The sequence below is a fragment of the Rhamphochromis longiceps genome, linkage group LG15, assembly GCF_057381845.1.
Source record: "Rhamphochromis longiceps isolate RC_006_pf linkage group LG15, R_longiceps_female_GT1.1, whole genome shotgun sequence".
Classification (NCBI taxonomy): Eukaryota; Metazoa; Chordata; class Actinopteri; order Cichliformes; family Cichlidae; genus Rhamphochromis; species Rhamphochromis longiceps.
In genome coordinates, this window is record NC_140571.1 from 2,664,847 (window position 1) to 2,679,541 (window position 14,695).

Below are 14,695 nucleotides of genomic sequence, written 5' to 3' on the forward strand. Positions count from 1 at the left end.
CGTAGACAGAGGGCTTTGCAGAAGTGGAGCTGAGGCTAAAAATAGAAAATATTCTTTTTTTTCTCACCACAATGAAGAGACAGAGAAAATGGCTGAGGGCAATGCAAGAGCAGAACAAGAGATGTGAGGATGGAAGACTTGCCTGTCATGTCCTTGACCATGTGCCTCGCTGCCTACCCAGAACATCTGAGGATCAATATGACTCTGGCATAAACTCTATAACCTTCAGTGATTCAGTGCTTATAATAATCCTGTATACGAGCCATCCAGTAGGAAATATCTTTTATCCATATAGATTGGTATAGTGATGATCCTTCCTTCTTAAAAAAAGTGATAGTCTTTTTTTGTCACCTTGTCAATAGGGCTTTGTCATGGTGACAGTCAATAACGGCAGGATTAAATAAATAGAAACTGGCACGCTCTAAAATGCACAGGTACTCACTCTCACTCCATCTGTGAGTTTCACACTCAAATTTGATCCCTCTATTTTTTATCAGTGAGAAAAAAACAACGTCATGCAGCTTTTTCTTGATACCAGCAGGTCCTTAATCCTCAATGAATACATTTGCAGCGTGCACGTACGTGGATGCACGTGAGCGTGCGCGTGTTTGCGAGGCAGCCAATCTGCCACGCTGCTGCTGATACGGAAGGCAGAAGACTTTTTTTTCTTCTCGCCTTCTTTCCGCTAGATTTATTTTCTAATGTTGACGTTTATCACTTGAGCTGGCCTGCAATTCATCATCCCTCCTGCTCGTCAATAATCCGAAAGAGTCAATTTGCCTAAATGTGAATCCCTTTCTTTTATTTCGTTTTACTCGCTCCTTCTCCCTCCATCTCTGACTCTCTGTCTGACTCTTTGTCCTGTGACGGCTCAGGTGAGAGACGGCGGGGGAGCAGAAAGTGGCTGTAACGGGGTAATGCAGAGCCTCGCGGGAGGATTTAGGAGTGTCTTTGGAGCTGACACGGCTCCTAGCCTTGTGCGTGAGAGACACCCCGGTCGACTCCAAATCCCTCTGATCTTTCATTAGGTGTTCGTCAGAAGATATCCCCGCTCAGCGTTCAAGTACGCATAGCGTTGCATCTGCAGCTGGATAAACAGAAGAAATTAGGATGCTGCCGACTGAAGTGACGCGCTCTGATCTCAGATACTGTAGCATCTGTGTCATATAAGAAAGTGAAGCTAATTAAATTCATTTGTTTTTAGGAGAAATGTTGTGACTTAGTAGACTGCGTATAAAAGGTAGATAGAGCCAGAACTGAGAAGTGAAGCTGCAGTTAGGAAGCATTCTCACTAACATCCAGAGGTGGGATGTCATATTTCTCACTGGATTTGTGACCACAATAAACATTTTTACTCATATTCTTATGCTTCAAGTCTAATTAAATACAATCTGATGTTCAATGTGTAAAATATAGTCCAAATGATGGAGTCAACAGACAACAAACCAGGTTAGACTCTGGGCTACAATCCCTCAGTGTCTCGGTCAGGTTCAGACCTCCCTCCTCACGTCCGGTTTAAAAACACCAAGATGAAACAAACACTAGCTTTACTTCAGTTTATGAAGATCCTACACTGTAACCATCTACATACAGACACACAACACAACACAACAAAACAAGCAAACATGTTGTTCCCATAATAGGGAAAGCACAACGCTATTACAGGGTGACAACATGGTGGTTATGACCATCTTTTACATACAGTTAGCAGACCGTCGCCCTTTTTACACATCAAGCAGCTGATCTGAGGGAAATATGCGTCTTTTTTTTTTTCTAAATTTTTGTTATCAGCTCATCAATCACTTTTTCACACGTCCTGCTTCTTGCTTACCGATGTTTATAACAGCCTTTCTAAGAACTGGCTAATGTAATGAATGTGAAGGATTTGCACTGCTACCATGCACACCCACAGTGGCTATGCTAATTATTTATAGCCCACAAACATCTCTAAACGGGCTATTTTTATAAGTGTTATACAGATGAAGCTGTAGGAAGATACCTTTGACACCGCTGAGTGGAACAACATAAAGAAGATGCTTCAGCCATTCAGACACATTCGTACAGCACTTTATTCTATGGCTTAAGCACATATATACACAAATATGCATTAACACTGTGATTGATGCTTCGCTTTGTGAGGGGTTGAGTATCCCGCCCAAGGATGTGGACCTGAGGAGGCAGAGATCGAACAACCGACCGCCGGATTGGTGCACGATCCATTTTACCTCCTGAGCCACAGGCGCCCTGTGATAGAGCTAACACCGAGTGCTTAGTGAAGGAGTGAGAAACCAAAGGTATCTTCCCAAAAATGTGTCATGACGAACACTCTCAAATATTGTTGCTATAACAAATTGTTGTTTAGTGAGGAGGACAGGGTTTTGAAATGGAAATGGCTGCCACTGAAAGGACTTTGTCCACCTCCTCAGTCAGTAGAACCTGTACCGGGAGCTTTAGGAACACTGTTATTCACGCTGCAGTCGGATTGAAGCCAGCTGAATGACCGGCACTCGATCTAGCCTTCAGTGTGAAAACAATAGTGCAGAAAAAGAGAGAGGGAGGGCGAGAGAGATAAGGAGGAGTGGGAGATAAGAGGGAGAAAACGGGTGGTGGTGGTGCGGCGGCGTCAGAGCGAGAGAGAAAGGCAACACATAATTCCAAATTCACAGCCAATGTGCTCGTGTGCCGAGACCTATCTGAGCCAACTTTGTCTCTGATCCTGCTCTGAATTCTAAAATACCCAACATCGCTCTCTCTCCCAAACTCTCCCTCTTTACTCCCACTTTTTCTGTTTCTTTAGTTTTTATTATTTCCATTCAAATTCCTGTATCAGCTTTTTACATTTTCGAATGCGCGCGATACTCGGCTCCACCTCGCTTTCATCTCCTTCTTCTTCTGTCTCTTCATCACAGTGCGAATGGAATTCATGTCCCACCATGAAGCTGTGAAAATACAAGCATACCCCAGGGCTTTGGCTGTCACAGAGCAAAGAAGACCGAGGCAGGCACACTAGTTTGTAGTAGCTCATTGAATTTTTCATCTTAATCCATGAAATATACATCGCTGAGGCCAGGGCTAAGGCCACAGACCACATGGGTACATTGTAATAATGCTGTGCCCTGTTTGTATAACCCCAGCAGTTATTACTTGCTGTAGCTCTCCCAAATGTGGTGTGTGTCTGTGTGTGTGTACCAGAAGGTCTGCTACATAAACTGCTCTCCCAAAAGTGCCTTTGGATGACATGGATGAGTGACAGGCAGATGTCTCTGAAGAGCCTTCGTATCATGTTTGGAGTGTCAGTGTGCCGTGGTGTGAAAATTTGTTGAAGGAGCCTGTGGAAACGTGTGCGTGTTTCTGCATGTACGTGGCCAAAGCGGAACGCGAGGCACGAGGTGAATATGTGGGTGCTGAGCCAGAAAGAGAGAAAGAAGGAGTACAAGCACCCGTGTTACATATGTTTGGGTGTATCCATGCATGTGTTGTTTGGAAAAAAAATACAAGACACAAAAAGGCTTTCCTTGTAATGTGCATTTAAGTGTGTCAGAGCATCCTTTTCTCCTGTGTTTTCAGTCACAGTGAAGGTGCCTGCTGATGTTGTTAATTATTAATACCCGCAAGCACCACATTCCCACCCTCGTTCCTTGATTATTCTGTGTCAATTCACGAATGTCAGGGAAAATATTTTTCTGGCGGAGCAAACAACTGTAAATCAGGACACAAAAAAGTACTTTAACGTATGACTTGATACCTTGTAGCTCGAATGCAAAGAGCTCTCAAGAGTAAATCAAAGTCCTGGTAATTTTCTGCCACTACAATATTGGGTTTTCAGGGTTAGTCCCTCGATAAATATACAGAAAACCATGTAAAAAAAAAAAAAAACCACTTCCTGGTACTTTGCAATATATGCAATCGTGCGTGACTTCAGCCCATTCATATTCACACTGCAGCACTGTAGGCAGCTTTCCGCTTCTCTTAACGCACAACAAAATCTTACGTATGTGTTTTTTTTCATTAGTACGCGCTGCACACGAGGTTGGATTAGCAAGCAGGTGAAGCAACCTCGAGGCCCAGACTCCCGGGAGCCCTCGGTGCCCCGAGTTCACTGCTGTCAGTTGGTAGTAATTAATTAAATGGCTCTGTATTATTGTCTGTCTCACTGAGGGACACAGAGTCAAAGTGTAATTGTATGACCTTTAAGACTTTAGTTTATTCTGTGCATTGTACTTAATGAAACTGCATTTAATCTAATCACAAAAAGCTGATGTCATGCTGAAAACCTGCAGCCTTGACCTGGTCCCATGTTACCTTCGTATTACTGAGCACTAGATTTATCCAAGCCAGTCAGTTTAGGGACGATTTGGGGGATTTTTTTTTTTTTTTTTTTACCTTACGTACATTTTATAATCTTCTAGTCTGCTAAAGCTCCAGGATACATTTGTTTCACCTACATTTATTCAATAACAATTAAGTAGCTTTAACATCAGCACAAAAACTGAGCACCAGCAGCTTCATGACATGCGTTACTATGGCAGAGAAGCTCCTTTAGGTGTGCATAATGTGTCCACAGTGAATGTGCTAGTAACATTGTATCAATATTTCAATTTATTTAAATAAGCTAAGACTCGTCAATTTTATAGTATATTTTGATGTTAACATTTTTGTGCATTCAGCTAAGTAAAAGACTGACTACATTACTTAAATGGGATATTATAGCACATCTCAAGTCACTACAGTATACAGCGCAGTGTGATAAAAGAACGGGTGCTGCAAAAATGATTAATGATGACCTCGCTCTATTCGAGTGTTCTGGTAAGACGTGGAAGAGACTAACAGCTGAAGGAAATTCAGACTGGTGTTGGCGTTAGAAAACGGCCAAAGCAGAGGTAACAAAAGCCGACTGTGAGTGTATAAAAGAAGCTGCTAGTGCTCTCTACATAATGGGAAATAAAGTGCATATAAAGCCTACAGTGCTCAGGTAATTCATCTAATCTATTTGGCCTCCTAACAAGTTAAATCAACCACACAAAGCTAGCTTCTGTTTTGTGCGCTTCATCAGCGTTGCCTCAGCATCATCCATACAATTCTGCTACGAGTTCACAAAAGAAGCCTGCCACTAGTCCTGTATTTTAAATAATCGTGTCAAAATACCTCATTTCCTTCAAAATCCAGCTTCTTTTTGTATAAATACACGACAGTTTGTCCAAACGCTATCTGCTAGCAAGCATGCAAGCTATCTTCAGGTGTGAGCACCCAAAATATTCACCCAAGTAATGTTAATAATCTGGTGTCATATGTTGACTTCATAGGATACAAGTGAAAGTCAGTAATATTCTCGTAATAATGTTTTTGCTGTGCGTTTAGGCAGCAGCCACGAGCTAAAACAATGTGCTGCATCTCCTGGAAAATATGAATAACAATAACGCAGTGGAGATAAAAATGACTCTGCTGTTCAGCCTCATAAAAATACTTATTTACCAACAAGGTTACCATAATGCTGACTGCGTGTACTCCAAGCAAATAGATGTGAAAACAGCTGCGAGGTGTATTTTCTCTGTTCTTTATTTCCGTGGAGGGAATCAAATGGTGGAATACAAAGTAAAATAAGAAGCTGTAATGTTATCAGAGGCCGTGAACCGTAACCAAGATAATATCTATCTTTCCTTGCCGGGCCAAGAGTAACTTGATAGAAGCGATACATTGCTGGCCCTATACGCGCTGATGCACACAGGTACACATCCAACATCTTACGTTAGCTCTGTCACAAGGAGACGGAAGGAGGCAAAGAGACACTGTTAGACACAGAAACACAAACCTGATGGATGTGCAAAGTGTGTAAAACTGAATGGACTGTTCTCCTGCATGAAATCAATAAAGGTGTATGTATTTGCACATGCACGTGTATATTGCAAAAGCACACACCGCTCTGGTGCATTTACCATCCATTGCCACTCATCCTGGTCGGCATCTTGTGACTGAGTGCCTGCACTGGGGTTTTCAATTATCCAGCAGTCGCACCTTTTCTCCCAGTGAATTAGCATGAGGGGAAAACTCAAGTGGGTAATGGAATTCCATGTGCCGTTTCTTCATTAGATGAGACGAGGCTGGCTGGTTGGTGAATCTTTCTGAGGGAGTGAGGATGATGGATGGTGGCGGGATATAGGTGTTTTGCATGTGCTTGGTGACATCTGGTACGCATCTGGAGCATACGTCTATGTGTTTGAGGCATTTTATGGAGCCCGTCACTGTTATCACAAAAAATTGTCAAGCTCAAAGTTTGAGAAAGCAAACAAATAATAATGTCAGCATTACTAAGACTAATTTTATGGTTCGAACAGAAGCCTCTGAGATCAGTCAATACTTAAATGTCTGAACTTGTAATTGGATTTTGCACCGTAATGATTTTGCATTGAACATATATTTGCATTTATCTCGTCAGGTGCCTTACTGTACCTTTCCTCCCCTGATTAGAAACCAAAAGAGCTGCCAGACATGAAGCCTGATGGATCGTTTTCAATTTCAGCTTCGCACAACTCCAACTTGTCACCTACAGCAACTCCACCCAAGCGAGTTTATCCGGGCTCGGCCGAGTCGTGATTAACCAGGCTTCGGCTCACTCGCGCCGTAGTATTTGAACAATGTCGGAGAGAAAACAAAGAATGCCTGTGGTGCCTGAGCACAGTGTGTTTGTTGTGTCGTGTAATCAGAACGCAGACCTGGACTTCTCTCTGGTTTTCAAATAATGAGGTCAGCGGCTGTGCCAGTAATTCCTGCGAGCCAGAAGCTTCAGACTGCTCTAAACACCTTGTTTCAGACAGGTGTTTGTACTCCTGTCTGTGTATGATGTCAGTGAGAGGTGACGGCCCTAATGTGGTCAGACTTTCTGTCTACTGAGGAGAGCCAATCAGAGAAAAGGTGGCCCACAGGCTGAGGAAGCAACGACAGTGGATGAACTGAGAGGCTCCATCATATAAGAGCTGTGAGCTCTTGTGCAGTTCAAGAATGAAAAACATGCAAGTGGAAATAAGCATAATAGGTCCCCTTTAACTTCTTACACAGCAGAATACCACTTTGAAGAACATGATGTGTATGTAAATTACTAGTGGCTGAATTAATAACGTCTGTCTTATTTTTTGCAGTCACTAATGATTAAAACAGACGATGTGAGACTGCATCTTCAAAGCAGCAGACTGGGATGTTTTTCCTTTAACATCCAGACAATATTTTGACAGTTTTGAAATTCCAGCCTTTAACAACAGTTACCACCTGCCGAGTCATCGCTGTAAAGAGAAAGAAACAGGTTTTGTCAACGTCTATTAGGCAGCTTCTTTAACTTTGTGCCATTAATTGTCTGTCTGTGGCAGCTGCTGTTGTAATGATGATTTTCGGCATAAAGAAATGCAGTGCGGGTGAGATTCTGAAGCATTTCACTCTTTGATGCTGAGCCTGTGTGTGTGTTACATCGTGGGTAATCTTCAGCTGCACTCAAACAGTCTCTAGAGAGAAACTGTGTGACACAACCATCATATATCTGGCCCACGGCTGAAAGTTCTTCTGCTCGCGTGTGACTTTAATGTGCACCTCATGTACCCACATACGTGTGTTACTACTACCTCACTGCAGTCTTATCACAAGCCAGATTTGACTTGTCTTGCACCTAAAAGTCATCTGCGATTCAAACAGGATGATATGACAGTTTTTATCTTATCAACATGAAGCTGACAAGGATTCTCGTCTGTTTTACTCTTTGTATTCGCGTCAGACGAACTCCTAAATGAGCTACCGGCGATTGTAAAATGTCGCACTCACCTCCCAAAATTATGCCAAATTGCTCTTCGCATTTCAAAGCAAGCACGCAGTTGTTCTTAGCGGTTAAAATGTAAACACTACAATCAGTATTTTAATTCATGATTGCCAAACAAGCCGTAAGCTAATCACGGAAAGGAGATAATGAAGAAAGCAAGAAGGGAGAGGAAGACTAAGGAGGGAGTCTGTGATTAGGTCTCACCTCAAGATGCCTGTTTTGTCTCAGTGCTCTGGGCTCTGCAGAGAAAATGCAATGTGTGCTGTTTTATCTACGCTGAAAGCAGAAGACACATGCGTTAAAATCAAGGTCAGAGAAACACTCACGCTGTTTATGATCCTTCACTTACAGTAAACTGTAAAAGTCCTGAGCCACCCCTGTTTTCTTTAGATTTTGCTTCCAAGTCTGAGTCAGACTTACTTGTAATTTTGAAGGTCTTGAGCGATAGTTAAGTTGCAGTCTTGATTATTGAGCCCTTTAACACTGACCTACAAATTATTCAAGCATAAAAACACACCGAACTCAAGGGATGAACCAGTGTTGTGTCACATAACAGATAACTTATTAAAGAACCAGTGTGAAACTGTATTTTTAGGGACTTTAATATTAGTCAGTCATAAAAACGGGTCATTCTTTCCCATTTCTGCAGCTGAATCTACCAAAATTCCTAAAGATAAAATTGGAATTTGCAGCAAGAACGTCATTCCCAAAGAGGTATTAGCTAAAAGCTCACATCTCAGCATGGTGTGCAGTTTGTCCTTAAAAATGAGGAAAATGGGCAAATGGAGGACAAAGGAAGATGTAGCAGGGCTGAAAAACTGCATCTGCTGCTTTCAGTATCTGAAAGTCATGTTCTTAAGAGAGATGAAGGACCTGAGAGATGCCTCCAGTCCTTCAGTTGATCCATCTGCTCATCGGAAACGGTGTCAGTGGAATGGTGGAAACTGAAAAGCTGGACTCAAAATCAGCAGTAACTGGTCTTATTTAATGATGAATCTAAATTTGTGGTTTAAATCATCATCAGTATGTCTGGAGGAGGTCAGGAGGGAGATACAATAGCGCGGGTCTACAGAAAAACAGTATCATCAGAGTTCACTCCATCATGCCACCTGGAAAGTACGGAGCCCCGCAGGGGACATGGGAGAAAATAAGGACGGACTTTTGCGAGATCTCGCAAAAGTTGAATTCCAACAATGGCGGCAGCTACTTAGTTGTAATATTACTCTTTCTGGGTCACAAAATACACTTTTAAGATATTTTGAGGCGTGAATGTAGTTGTAGTTGATACCTGCTCGGTTTACAAGACATCACATATTTGCAAAAGTGTTCCGACGTTTTCGGAGATCTGACACCCACCATCTCGAAGCTAACGGGAGGTCGAGACCTACTACAGCCGGGAGGAACACCGCTCTCCTGGCACATCGTGCCTCGACCTCCCGGTCGGCTTCGAAGAATGCGGCTAAAACTTTTGCGAAATCTCGCAAAAGTCCGTCTTAATTTTTTTTCTCCCATGTCCCCTGCGGGGCTCCGTAGGAAAGCATCTGATTGGCGACGGCTTCAATAAAAAACCATCAGTGTGGAACGCCATCAGTCATCGATTGGCCTCAACATTAGTGAAGCAGTGCAGGATCATAGAATAGAACAAAGAACAGCTTTGAATGTCCTTCAAGAAGCCTGGAGAACTAATCCTGAGTTCTACTTAAAGAAAAGACAAGAAAGCTGCATGAGAGCGTTCCAGCTGTGGTAAAGAATAAAGTTGGGCATACCAAATACTGACTTCTGTCCTTCGCCTTGTATTCTGCATTTCCATGGATGAAAATATGTGGCTCAAGACTTTTGCACAGTTAGAAAACTGGAGTAGAAAACTACAAAAGCTATTTTACTTTTTGTTGACCACATCCTGTCATCGAAAAGACGTTAAAGTCTGACAAGAGAGCGCGCTCCTTTGAGGAAGCGGTCTAATAAACCGTAAAGATGAAGCTACATAAATCCAGAATCGACAGGCAAAAAGCCCGTAACCTTTTCCTCCAGAGTTACTGCGAAATGAAAAACACTAACAGCAAAGATGTTATATCTGTCATTAGGAAATATTATTTAATAACAAATCTCAATTTCTAAGCATTTCTACTACACGTACACAACTCCCTGAGACAGGAGGGTCTCTGATACTCCCACAACTGCACATACGAGGAGTTCAAAGTGTGAGGCAAATGATAATCTATGCTTCCCTGTAACAACAGCAGTCGTTAGAGGTGAGATCATGCAGAGGATTATTCCTGACAACGCCGATTACCGAGCTCACAGCCGAACAAAAAGCCTCGCTTTGTTCATCGGCTTTCTGCTCTGTAATGGAGCATTTTTTTTGCCAACTATTCTATAGTTTAAGGCAACAATCATTTTTAATATTAAACAAAACCCACTTTGTTTGTACACCCTTGGCTGTCAATAAATCATCTGAAATATTTGCAGTGTTGCCCACGCGAGCAGCTAGAACCGACACTGTGTTCAGAACACGCTGCCTCTCTGAATGAACTGGTGAAGTCTCCAGTTGCTTTTCTTTCTATTAATAAATTCATTAGCGCGTTAGACTGGAGGAACGAAGACATTCATCGCCCAATGACTCGCAGCCAAATTATGCGAGATACCCTGCTTGGCTAGCTGTGCCGCCATATCTAAAAAGCAGAATTAAAAATGCATCCCTTTTCCTTCCTTTAGAGTTTCCTGCAATTACCCAATCAGTTAGAACCACGCAGGGAGGCATGTCCCACATCACCCTCGCAACCCACTCTACGTCTTTATTTTCCCTCTGCCTGTGCCACTCCACTTCCTCTCTCACCTGTGCGCACAAGGAAACACACACATGTGCACACACTCCTATCTCTCTATACTGTAAAGGCAGCTCCAAACTGCTCGTTGTTGGCCCTCATCTTTCCAGAGCAGATGGCTGCTTCTCTGCACCACATGGCCAGCACTCAGGAGATGAGGGGAGCTCTTTAAGAAGAAAAAGACTTTCAATCTGCTTTAGCAACTGTAGCTCCTCCTCATCATCGCATCTTTTTTTTTTCTTTCTTAATTTATTTGTATTTTTTTTGCGTCACCAGCTACTCGTCCCTTTTCCCGACCACACTACCTCTACATGCATTCGCTGCAGTGATTCCACACTGCATTCATCAAGCTGCTGTTGATGATTATGTAAATGCGTAATGCTTATGTAAACGAGCCAAATGCAAGGTCGCGATGTGAAAGTATTAAGATGCTGCACGGGTGCACAGTCGACTGGCTGAGAATTCCAAATCGCAGTTTCCTATGGTTCTCCAACGTGTGTGTGTGTGTGTGTGTGTGTGTGTGTGTGTGTGTGTGTGTGTGTGTGTGTGTGTGTGTGTGTGTGTGTGTGTGCGCGCGCACAGAGGTATATATAGGTATGGAGATGCTGGGAGTTAGCCTGACTGTGGTGGAGAAGTGGGGTTATTCTGGATGAGCAAAGACTTCGAGTAGAGCAGTAAGGTTTTTTTTCCTCACTGGGTCTACATCGTGCGTATAAATCATTCGGAGCACTGTGGGATGAATTTTGCCTGAAGATTGCCACAAGGAAAGGAATGAATCGGAGGTTTGTTTGTGGTCATCACCTTGGTTGTAACGCCTTAAACACTTGAAACACACTGAATTTTGAATAGACAAGAATAATACATACAATGTGGAGCATGATGTAGTCACCCAGACGTGGGGCGCTGTCGATGCGGACCAGGATGCCATCTTTTATGGTCGTGCTGAAGCCCACGGCTAGCCGGTCCGTCCGGGTGCTTGGCCTCTCGTTATTGGGCCACGTGTATGTGATCAGACCCCCTCCTTTGCCAAAGATGTAGGTCGTGCCAGCTGTGGAAATAAAAAAACAACAACAACAGGAATTAGATTTGTCGTACGATAAATAGAGGCAGATAGAAAGAGGTGAAAACTGAAATCTGTGATGTACAAACAGAGACTAACTAGATGCCAGGGAGCAGCGTGTTGTCACAAACAAGACACGTTTCTGACAAAACTGGATTAACGCTTCTTCCATTAGGGGCTTGTGGAGCAGGGAAATTATTTTACTGCTATTGTTAAATAATTGTCATCATTACCATTGCATTAATAATATAATCTGGAGTTTATATTGCATTCAGGGGTTGAACAGTGTGTCTTTCAGAAAGGCTAAAAGTAACAGGACAGGAAACAGGCTTGGAGAGTTTTGCAGAAGTGGAAGTTATTTTGAGCAGCAGGCTAAGACGAGGCTTTAACAATGTAACAGATAGCTTTAAGAAGGCCTTAAGCAGTTATGACTATTTTATACACAATGCATATCTGTGCTTATTTGAGTTGATGTTCAGGTTCATTAATGGTCTTAAGCTTCATCTAGTGAGAGTGTCTAGGTGATCCATGCTGAGGGAAAACTAGAACATAGAAGGAATTGCAGTACATGCTTACAAAACACTTATATATCAGGTCATTTCATATTAAGGTTTTAGTAGAAGTTCTTGGTTAAAACATTTATTTAGTAGAAGACATACACATAGTCTCAGTGAGCTTCTGGTCTAGTGAAAGGTCAGAAGTGCAACAGGTGAATTGAGAAAGAGCATTTGAGGACGAGACACAGACAGTAGGTGAAGAGGTGACACAAAGAGCATGTGAGGTCAACACATACACACACATTAGTTAGATTTATTTAGAGGAGAGATTAGTCGTGTCTCGGCAAGAAAGAGGAACAATTCACTTTAAGACAAGAACGGAAAGTACCAGCCATGAAAATAGAAGATGATCTTCTGGGTGAAAAGCTATTGTGGTGTTGATCTGATCTATGTATAAAATGTATCTGTGACGCATGAAGGGGCGTCAGTAAATCAAACCCTGATGCTATAAAATATCTGTTTATGCTTTGATTAAGTCGGAGATCACTTGCTGTCGGCGTACAGAGTATCTTCCCACACGTGTGTTCATTAAAATCATTGTTTGACCAAGACCTTCTGGACCATGGGTGGTTTGTACTCTCCCTCCTCAATTGTGAACCTTAACAGGCTAAATCTACGGTAATTCCGTTACAGCTTCCTCGCCGGGGCAACAATGTAACTGTGTCGAGTTCTATTTTAGGATTTTAATGCTATTCAGCCACCGCCACCTTTCGGGTAGAAGTCAGCTGCTCCCCTGACGCCATCTATGACCTATCCAGCTCTTAAATATAGCCCCTTCCCAGGGAATTACAGCCGGTATGGCCAGAAACGGATAAGTCTCCCAATCCTCATGTATTATACATGAAACCTGCAACCAAAGAACAAAGGTTGGCCCAAGAAAGTAGAGAAGGGGGACTGAGGGGGATCGAAGAACTTTTGTCTGGTTTAATTTGACAAATGCAGTGTTGAAAAAAAGGAGTCAGTACCAGTAGGGAATTGTATCTATCTATCTATCTATCTATCTATCTATCTATCTATATATATATATATATATATATATATATATATATATATATATATATATATATATATATATATGTATATATATATATATATATATATATATATATATATATATATATGTACCCATAACGGCAATGCTCAGTGGCTAGAGGATCTGAGGGCAGACCACAGCGACCTCCCTGAACAGGGTCCAGTAACCATCACAGTGGCGGATATCCAAGAAAGGGTCTCCAGTATGAAGAGTTGGACAGCACCAGGGCCCGACATGGTTCACGCCTACTGGCTGAAGAAGCTAACTGCACTCCACGAGCGTCTGGCAGCACAAATGAACCAGCTGCTAGTTAACGAGAGACACCCGGAATGGCTAACCGAAGGTCGGACGGTCCTGATCCCCAAGGACCCCAAGAAGGGACCGGTCCCCTCCAACTACCGACCAATAACCTGCCTCAGTACTACATGGAAGCTCCTGTCAGGCATCATATCGGCTAAGATGAACAGGCACATGGGTCAATACATGAGCGGGACACAGAAAGGAATTGGCAAGAATACCAGAGGCGCAAAACACCAGCTACTGGTAGACAGAACAATCAGCCGAGACTGCAAGACCAGACTGACCAACCTGTGCACTGCCTGGATTGATTATAAGAAGGCCTATGACTCAATGCCCCACAGCTGGATACTGGAATGCCTAGAATTGTACAAGATCAATGGGACCCTAAGAGCCTTCATCAGGAACTCAATGGGGATGTGGCGTACAACACTAGAGGCCAACTCCAAGCCCATAGCACAAGTCACCATCAAGTGCGGGATCTACCAAGGAGATGCTCTGTCCCCACTGCTGTTCTGCATAGGCCTGAACCCCCTCAGTGAGATCATTAACAAGACTGGCTACGGATACCGACTACGGAACGGAGCAGTTGTCAGCCACCTCCTGTACATGGATGACATCAAGCTGTATGCCAAGAGTGAACGAGACATCGATTCACTGATCCACACTACCAGGCTATACAGCAATGACATTGGAATGTCGTTCGGACTGGAGAAGTGTAGTCGGATGGTAACAAAGAGAGGGAAGGTAGTCAGAACTGAGGGGATTGAACTACCAGAAGGCAACATTGCAGACATAGAGGACAGTTACAAGTACTTGGGGATCCCGCAGGCGAATGGGAACCATGAAGAGGCCGCTAGAAAAGCTGCAACCACCAAGTACCTGCAGAGGGTCAGGCAAGTCCTGAGGAGTCAGCTGAATGGTAAGAACAAGATCCGGGCCATCAACACGTACGCCCTGCCCGTGATCAGGTACCCTGCTGGGGTAATAGGCTGGCCAAAGGAGGAGATAGAAGCCACTGACATAAAGACAAGAAAGCTCCTTACCATGCATGGAGGGTTTCACCCCAAGTCCAGCACCCTGAGGCTGTACGCTAAGCGGAAGGAAGGGGGCCGGGGACTGGTG

At 43.2% G+C, this 14,695-nt stretch overlaps 1 protein-coding gene across 5 annotated transcripts in view; it reads right to left on the reverse strand.

Annotated features, from left to right (window-relative positions):
- The window catches only part of nrxn3b (neurexin 3b), a 334,694-nt gene that overhangs the window by 76,162 nt on the left and 243,837 nt on the right, over positions 1-14,695 (reverse strand). For all 5 annotated transcript variants that reach the window (XM_085382343.1, XM_085382342.1, XM_085382344.1 and 2 more), the window contains one exon: positions 11,490-11,671. In XM_085382343.1, coding sequence (XP_085238469.1) covers positions 11,490-11,671 — 182 coding nt within the window. The remainder of the gene's footprint in view (positions 1-11,489; positions 11,672-14,695) is intronic.